This window comes from Scyliorhinus torazame, chromosome 8 (assembly GCF_047496885.1).
Source record: "Scyliorhinus torazame isolate Kashiwa2021f chromosome 8, sScyTor2.1, whole genome shotgun sequence".
NCBI lineage: Eukaryota > Metazoa > Chordata > Chondrichthyes > Carcharhiniformes > Scyliorhinidae > Scyliorhinus > Scyliorhinus torazame.
Genome location: NC_092714.1, coordinates 169,609,970 through 169,619,192, shown reverse-complemented (window position 1 = coordinate 169,619,192; position 9,223 = coordinate 169,609,970). Strand labels below are relative to the sequence as shown.

General features: G+C 44.9%; 1 protein-coding gene across 3 annotated transcripts in view; it reads right to left on the bottom strand.

Moving 5' to 3' along the window:
- Positions 1 to 5,787: 5,787 nt before the first annotated feature.
- LOC140428244 (cytochrome c oxidase subunit 4 isoform 1, mitochondrial-like) overlaps positions 5,788 to 9,223 on the bottom strand; it is a 103,937-nt gene continuing 100,501 nt past the window's right edge. For all 3 annotated transcript variants that reach the window (XM_072514502.1, XM_072514503.1, XM_072514501.1), the window contains exon 5: positions 5,788 to 6,153. In XM_072514502.1, the coding sequence (XP_072370603.1) occupies positions 6,017 to 6,153 (137 nt within the window). In that variant the 3' untranslated portion in view covers positions 5,788 to 6,016. The remainder of the gene's footprint in view (positions 6,154 to 9,223) is intronic.

The window sequence follows — 9,223 nt, the reverse complement described above, 5'->3', positions numbered from 1 at the left end:
AAAAACAGGTCCTCAAGGGTCATAATCTCCGGATTACGGCCCGAGCCACGTGCAAATTGGCATAGGGAGGCAAGAATAAGGGAAGTTAACACGTGGCTGAAAGAGTGGTGTGGGAAAGAGGGGTTCCTTTTCATGGGACACTGGCATCAGTTTTGGGACAGGGGGGACCTATACCGTTGGGATGGTCTCCACCTGAACCGAGCTGGGACCAGTGTTCTGGTGAAAAGAATAAATAGGGTGGTCAATAGGACTTTAAACTAAAGATTGGGGGGGGGGAAGGGAAAGTCAGGGAACCAAGAGGTGAAGTAATCAGTGGGAAGCGTAGCTGCTTAGGAATACAAAAAAGCACGAAAAGACAAAACTCAGGAGAGGTTACGATAGCCCCCATCCCACAAAATATGACAGTGTATGGAAAGGCTCAGTAAACCAAGGTCCACCACACTAAGAAAACAAAAAGGGACGGTCAATAGAGAATTAAAGGTGCTATATTTAAATGCGCGCAGTGTACGGAACAAGGTAGATGAGCTTGTGGCCCAGATTGTGACTGGCAGGTATGATGTGGTAGGCATCACAGAGACATGGTTGCAGGGGGTTCAGGACTGGCATTTAAACATCCAGGGATTCACAACCTATCGAAAAGACAGGGAGGTGGGCAGAGGGGGCGGGGTTGCCTTGTTAATTAGGAATGAAATTAAATCAAAAGCACTAAATGACATAGGGTCAGATGATGTGGAGTCTGTGTGGGTACAGTTGAGGAACCACAAAGGCAAAAAAACCATAATGGGAGTTATGTACAGGCCTCCTAACAGTGGTCAGGACCGGGGCCACAAAATGCACCACGAAATAGAAAGTGCATGTCAGAAAGGCAAGGTCACAGTGATCATGGGGGACTTCAATATGCAGGTGGACTGGGTAAATAATGCTGCCAGTGGACCCAAGGAAAGGGAATTCATTGAATGTTTACAGGAGGGCTTTTTGGAACAGCTTGTGATGGAGCCCACGAGGGAACAGGCCATTCTGGACTTAGTGTTATGTAATGAGCCAGACTTGATTAAAGATCTTAAAGTAAGGGAGCACTTAGGAGGCAGTGATCATAATATGGTAGAATTCAATCTCCAATTTGAAAGAAAGAAGGTAGAATCAGATGTAAAGGTGTTACAGTTAAATAAAGGTAACTACAGGGGCATGAGGGAGGAACTGATGAAAGTCGACTGGGAGCAGAGCCTAGTGGGAAAGACAGTAGAACAGCAATGGCAGGAGTTTCTGGGAGTAATTGAGGACACAGTGCAGAGGTTCATCCCAAAGAAAAGAAAGGTTATCAGAGGGGGGATTAGGCAGCCATGGCTGACAAAGGAAGTTAGGGAATGCATCAAAGCAAAAGAGAAAGCCTATAATGTGACAAAGAGTAGTGGGAAGTCAGAAGATTGGGAAGGCTACAAAAACAAACAGAGGATAACAAAGAGAGAAATAAGGAAAGAGAGGATCAAATATGAAGGTAGGCTAGCCAGTAACATTAGGAATGATAGTAAAAGTTTCTTTAAATACATTAAAAACAAACGGGAGGCAAAAGTTGACATTGGGCCGCTCCAAAATGACGCTGGTAATTTTGTGATGGGAGACTAGGAAATATCTGAGGAACTAAATAATTACTTTGCGTCAGTCTTCACAGTAGAAGACATGAGTAATATCCCACCAATTCCGGAGAGTCAGGGGGCAGAGTTGAATATGGTAGCCATCACAAAGGAGAAAATGCTAGAGAAACTAAGAGGTCTAAAAATTGATAAATCTCCGGGCCCAGATGGACGACATCCTAGAGTTCTAAAGGAGATAGCTGAAGAAATAGTGGAGGCGTTAGTTATGATCTTTCAAAAGTCACTGGAGTCCGGGAAAGTCCCAGAGGATTGGAAAATCGCTGTTGTAACCCCCCTGTTCAAGAAGGGAACAAGGAAAAAGATGGAAAATTATAGGCCAATTAGCCTAACCTCGGTTGTTGGCAAGATTCTAGAATCCATTGTTAAGGATGAGATTTCTAAATTCTTAGAAGTGCAGGGTCAGATTAGGACAAGTCAGCATGGATTTAGTAAGGGGAGGTCGTGCCTGACAAACCTGTTAGAGTTCTTTGAAGAGATAACAAATAGGTTAGACCAAGGAGAGCCAATGGATGTTATCTATCTTGACTTCCAAAAGGCCTTTGATAAGGTGCCTCATGGGAGACTGCTGAGTAAAATAAGGGCCCATGGTATTCGAGGCAAGGTACTAACATGGATTGACGATTGGCTGTCAGGCAGAAGGCAGAGAGTTGGGATAAAAGGTTCTTTTTCGGAATGGCAACCGGTGACGAGTGGTGTCCCGCAGGGTTCAGTGTTGGGGCCACAGCTGTTCTCTTTATATATTAACGATCTAGATGACGGGACTGGGGGCATTCTGGCTAAGTTTGCCGATGATACAAAGATAGGTGGAGGGGCAGGTAGTATGGAGGAGGTGGGGAGGCTGCAGAAAGATTTAGACAGTTTAGGAGAGTGGTCCAAGAAATGGCTGATGAAATTCAACGTGGGCAAGTGTGAGGTCTTGCACTTTGGAAAAAAGAATAGAGGCATGGACTATTTTCTAAACGGTGACAAAATTCATAATGCTGAAGTGCAAAGGGACTTGGGAGTCCTAGTCCAGGATTCTCTAAAGGTAAACTTGCAGGTTGAGTCCGTAATTAAGAAAGCAAATGCAATGTTGTCATTCATCTCAAGAGGCTTGGAATATAAAAGCAGGGATGTACTTCTGAAGCTTTATAAAGCATTAGTTAGGCCCCATTTAGAATACTGTGAGCAATTTTGGGCCCCACGCCTCAGGAAGGACATACTGGCACTGGAGCGGGTCCAGCGGAGATTCACACGGATGATCCCAGGAATGGTAGGCCTAACATACGATGAACGTCTGAGGATCCTGGGATTATATTCATTGGAGTTTCGGAGGTTGAGGGGAGATCTAATAGAAACTTACAAGATAATGAATGGCTTAGATAGGGTGCATGTAGGGAAGTTATTTCCATTAGCAGGGGAGACTAGGACCCGGAGGCACAGCCTTAGAATAAAAGGGAGTCACTTTAGAACAGAGATGAGGAGAAATTTCTTCAGCCAGAGAGTGGTGGGTCTGTGGAATTCATTGCCACAGAGGGCGGTGGAGGCCGGGACGTTGAGTGTCTTTAAGACAGAAGTTGATAAATTCTTGATTTCTCGAGGAATTAAGGGCTATGGCGAGAGAGCGGGTAAATGGAGTTGAAATCAGCCATGATTGAATGGCGGAGTGGACTCGATGGCCTTACTTCCACTCCTATGTCTTATGGTCTTATGCCCCATTTAATAAATCACAGTGATACAGCCGACAGGCCATTTGGTCACACGTAGTAGCTCTTTGAAATCAAGTCGGTGTCATTCCTCAACTGTTTTCCCACAGTACTGCAAATTTTCACTCTTCACAGACTTCAAATTCGCTTTTGGAAGTTACTGTTGATTCAGCTTCGCCCACACTATCAGTCAGTGCATTCAAGATCACAACTGAGTAAATAGTCCTGCTCATTTGGGGCGGGATTCTCCAATTCCACGGCAAAGTGTCCACGCCATTGCGTTTTACGACGGCGTGGATGGGCCGCTCCCACGACTAATTCTGGCCCCTACAGGGGGCCAGCCTGGTGCTGGAGCGGTTTGCAGCGCTCCAGCTGCAGATCCCGGTGCGAACAGTGCGCCGCGGAATCCGCGCATGCGCAGTTGCGCCTGTGCCAACGAGGGCATGCTCTGGCGCCGGCGCGCGCATGCGCAGTGGCCTCCTTCACGCCGAGGTCCCGCCGGCCCAGAGCAGGTTAGAACGGTGCCAGCGGGACTCTGCTCTTTTCTTATGGCCGTTCGGCCCATCCAGGCCAGAGAATCGGCGAGCTGGCTGCGTACAGCGCCCCACGACCGGCGCCGCACCTACCATGCCGGTGGCAATTCTCCGCATTGCGGCGAATCGCGTGTCGGCGTGGCCCATTCGCGGGGATTCTCCGGCCCGGCACAGGTCTGGGAGAATCCCGCCCCATGTGTCTAATTCTTTTGCCAATTTTACCTGAGATCAGCTGATTTAGCCAACAACAGGTTTTGAGCTGTTCACCTGAGTTGATATAATAGTGAATGGCACCTTTGTGGATTAGATGAGATTTGTGCTGAGAAATATGCCCTCTGCCCCATCTCCCGTCTACATTTGGGTTCTCCATGCTATAGATGAACAGCGCTATAGTTAGGCTTTGTTCCCGGTAGTGGAAAAGTGTGAGGTTATGCACTTTAGAAGGAGGAATTTAGGCATAGATTATTTTCTAAATGGGGAAATGCTTGGGAAACCAGAAGCACAAAGGGACTTGGGAGTCCTTGTTCACGATTCTCCTATGGTTAACGTGCAGGTTCAGTCAGCAGTTAAGAATGCAAATGCAATATTAGCATTCAAGTCAAGAGGGCTAGAATACAAGACCGGGGATGTACTTCTGAGGCTGTATAAGGCTCTGGTCAGACCCCATTTGGAGTATTGTGAGCAGTTTGGGGCCCCATTTCTAACGAAGGATGTGCTGGCCTTGGAAAGGGTCAAGTGGAGGTTCACAAGGATGATCCCTGGAATAAAGAGCTTGTTGTATGAGGAATGGTTGAGGTCTCTGGGTCTGTACTCGTTGGAGTTAAGGATGAGGGGGAATCTTATTGAAACTTACAGGATACTGTGAGGCCTGGATAGAGTGGACGTGGAGAGGATGTTTCCACTTGTAGGAAAAACTAGAACCAGAGGACACATTCTCAGATAAAAGGGACGATCCTTTAAAACAGAGATGTGGAGGAATTTCTTCAGCCAGAGGGTGGTGAATCTGTGGAACTCTTTGCCGCAGAAGGCTGTGGAGGCCAAATCATTGAGTGTTTTCAAGACCGAGATAAATAGGTTCTTCATTAATAAGGGGATCAGGGAGAAGGCAGGAGAATGGGGATGAGAAAATATCTGCCATGATTGAATGGTGGAACAGACCCAATGGTCTGAGTGACCTAATTCTGCTCCTAGGTCTTGTGGTGTAGTTTGTCAATGCAGCAGCACGGTGGTGCAAGTGGTTAGCATGGTTGCCTCACGGCGTCGCGGTCCCAGGTTCGATCCCGGCTCTGGGTCACTGTCCATGTGCAGTTTGCATATTCTCCCCCTGTGTGCGTGGGTTTCGCTCCCTCAACCCAAAAGATGTGTAGGGTAGGTGGATTGGCCACACTAAATTGCCCCTTAATTGGAAAAAATGAATTGGCTACTCGAAAAAAAAATTTTAAAAATAGTTTGTAAATGCTGAGCTGTTCAAATTCAGAGGTGTTTTCTCTTGGCCTGAGTACAAGGAAATGCATTCCAATAGTTGCACCTCATGGAAAGGATTCCACCTTCTAACACAAGCAGAACGCGGCAGATGCTGAAAATCTGAAATCTAAAAGCAAAGTGCTGGAAAGGTAGCACTTGTGAATAGAAATTGTTCTGATGAAGGATCAATGTGCTGAAACATTAATTCTGTTTCTCTCTCCACAGAGGCTGCTGCCAGACCTGCTGGGAGGGTTTCCAGAATTTCTGTTTTTAGTCCACCTTCTAATACTGGCGGAGATACACACTGGTGCAGAAGTGCAAGTTCGTGGATGCTTCCTTACCAAGAAGGAATTGCAGTTACTGTATTTTAACACTTTGTTCCCATTTATTTCCAGCAGTGAATTGTGCGCGGACATTTCCCAAACATACCAATGAGTACAGAGTTTAGAGAGCTTTATTATATGAGCAATCTTTATTATAAATTGCAATTTTTTACAATGATGTGGCTTATGCCAATGCTTCAAACTGCTGTGAAGGTGTATTTGTGGTCATTTTACAACTCAACAGAAACCTCAAGAGGTTTAGTATTAACATGATGGACCATTTTGAAGTTGCTGAGTCAGTTTCTATTAGAAAAGTCGAACACTGGATTAAAAGGAAAACATTTCTCTCAATAGGGACTTCACTTCTTCCATTCATTCTTCTCATAGTCCCACTTGGAGGCAAATCCTTCTATAGGGTTCATTTGCATATCCAGCATTCTTTTGGCCTGCTTTTCCTTCCACTCTTCATTGAAGGTATGTGGCTTGGGAGGATACACTAAAAAAAATGCATTGAAACACAATACCTTAGTCCATAGGTCGATAGACAGCAGGAATCCTAAGAACTAGGAGCAGGAGCAGGCAATACAGCCCCTCGGGCCCGCTCCGCCATTCAATACAATCGTGGCTGATCTCTTGGCCGCAACTCCACTTTCCTGTTCATTCTCCATAGCCCTCCACCCCATTAATTTTTAAAAAAATAATCTTTATTGTCATAAGTAGGCTTACATTAACACTGAATAAGGTTACTGTGAAAAGCCCCTAGTCGCCACATTCTGGCGCCTGGTCAGGTACACAGAGAATTCAGAATGTCCAATCCACCTAACTGCACGTCTTTCGGGACTTGTGGGAGGAAACCGGAGCACCTGGAGGAAACCCACGCAGACACCGCGAGAACGTGCAGCCTCCACGCAGACAAGCCGGAATAGAACCTGGGACTCTGGTGCTGTGAAGTAACAGTGTTAACCACTGTGCTGCCCTAATGAAAAATCTGCTGATCGCCTCAAATTTACTCCGGCCCCAGCATCCACTGCACTCTTGGGTAGTGAATTCCACAGATTTGAGAGAAGTAATTTCTCCTCAACTCTAAATAGTTCTCTGGGTTTTACCCATTGTACAAGTAGTATACGGTCAGCCTAAAGCTGGGGGTCCACTATCCGTAAATGAAACCTACTTTCATTGCCAGACGAACAGAAGCGGCTGCTCTGAGTGGTGAATGAAATCTTGTTTTGAAAACTTGAATTGTGACTAGTTTTCAAAAGGAAAGGAAAAGGTTGTGCAAGGAGGGAGTTTAGAGTGGTAGGCTGAGCATACAAACAGGAAAAAACCTGTTCGCTCCTTGAGCCTGCTTTGCCATTCAATGAGTTGATCTGTGACTTAATGATATACCCTGTATGTTAGTAAGTGTTATCTAACTTCACTGATGAAAAGTCTGGCTCTAATTTTTAAACTATAACACCTCGATTCTCCAGCCAGCGGAATTAGTTTCTATATATCCATCCTATTCCCCTTTCATACCTTAAATTTAAATTACATCACCCGTAACCGTATAAATTTATGGAAATATAATCCTAATTTGTGCAATCTTGCCTCATAATTTAACCCTTGCAGTCATCATTCTGGTAAATTAACCCTTGCAGTCATCATTCTGGTAAATCTACACTACAGTCCATTTAATGGTCTATGTAACTGGACCCAAGCCTCTTCAGATCTAAAAGTAAATTACTGCAGATGCTGGAGTCTGAACCAAAGCGTAAATGCTGGAAAATCTCAGCAGGTCTGGCCGCATCTGTAGGGAGACGTTAGCTCTTTTCTCTCACTACAGATGTTGCCAGACCTGAGATTTTCCAACAATTTCTCTTTGTCTTCAGATCTTCACAGTTTCTAGCTTTTCACTGTTTAGAACAAGTGATCTGGATACATTTCCATTTGCCACAATTTTGTCCATTCACTTAATCTATCAGTATCTTGTTAATAAATGAAGAATAGTTGAGGCCCCAACATGTCACATCCTGCCCTTTATAATAAAAATAATAATCGCTTATTGTCACAAGTAGGCTTCAGTGAAGTTACTGTGAAAAGCCCCTAGTCTCCGGCGCCTGTTCGGGGAGGCCAGTACAGGAATTCAACCTGCGCTGCTGCCTTCTGCATTACAAGCCAGCTGTTTAACCTACTGTGCTAAACCAGCCCCATTATCCTAATCTTTTCTGTCTCTTGCCATTCAGCCAGTTTCGTAACTAGGTCAATACTTGTATTCGACTTAATGTGTTTCAACTTTACCAAATATTCTCTTTTGAGGGAATTTATCAACTATCTTATGAAAATCTATCTAAATGACATCCACAGACATTTCCAGTCCACTGCTTTAGTCACTTCACACTAAATAATCATAGAATTTACAGTGCAGGAGGCCATTCAGCCCATTGAGTCTGCACTGGCCCTTGGAAAGATTACCCTCCCCAAGCCCACACCTCCACCCTATCCCTGTAACCCAGTAACACCACCTAACCTTTTTGGACACCAAGGGCAATTTAACTGTTGTTCATCAGACATGACCTACCCATTACAAATCAATATTGGCTCTCTGATCCGCTGAACATTTAAAGTGTGCAGTCACTCTCCAGAATTATAAACTCTAGCAATTTCCCAACCACAGAACCAACTAGGCAATGATTCCCTAGTTTTCCCCCTTTATTCAAAAGCAGAATGACATGCACAATTTTCAAGTATAAAGGAATGGTTCTTTTTTTTAAATATTTAGGGTACCCAATTATTTTTTTTTTCCAATTAAGGGGCAATTTAGCATAGCCAATCCACCTAGCCTGCGCATCTTTGGGTTTTGGGGGCAAAACCCACGCAAACATGGGGAGAATGTGCAAACTCCACACGGGTTTGCGTGGATTTTGCCCCCACAACCCAAAGATGTGCAGGGTAGGTGGATTGGCCACGCTAAATTGTCCCTTAATTGGAAAATTGAATTGGGTACTCTACTCAAAAAAAAAACACAACAATTTTTAAAATCCCGTTGCAATCCTAGATAACCTTCTTCACTGTCCACTATGCCACTAACCAACCTTGGTGTCATCCGCAAACCTACTAACCATGCCTCCTAAATTCTCATCTAAATCATTAATATAGCTAACAAATAACCATGAACCCAGCACTGATCCCTGAGGCACACCACTGGTCACAGGCCTCCAGTTTGAAAAACAACCCTCTGAGTATCAACTTCTAAATAGTGGGAGTGATTCTTTGTCAGCTGTGCAATGGAAAGAAACTGGAGCCTCCACCATCATCCGTAGCTCCAGGTTACAACATTCATGCCACAACAACATAGACTCCTTCTGGGGCTAATTATCTGAACAGCAAATGTGCATCAGATTGGTGGCAACAGCATTGGGCTTGATCCTCGTTCTGGCTGGGGTAGATTTGAGACCTGCCTTCTTGTCTTACCCATGGTGGAGGTTGTAGCACAGTGGGTCCAACCTGCCTTTGGGCAGAGACTGAAGAAAAATGATGAATGCATTTAATTTACCATTTATTGCGGCGGTACTTTTTGTTGTGCTGGT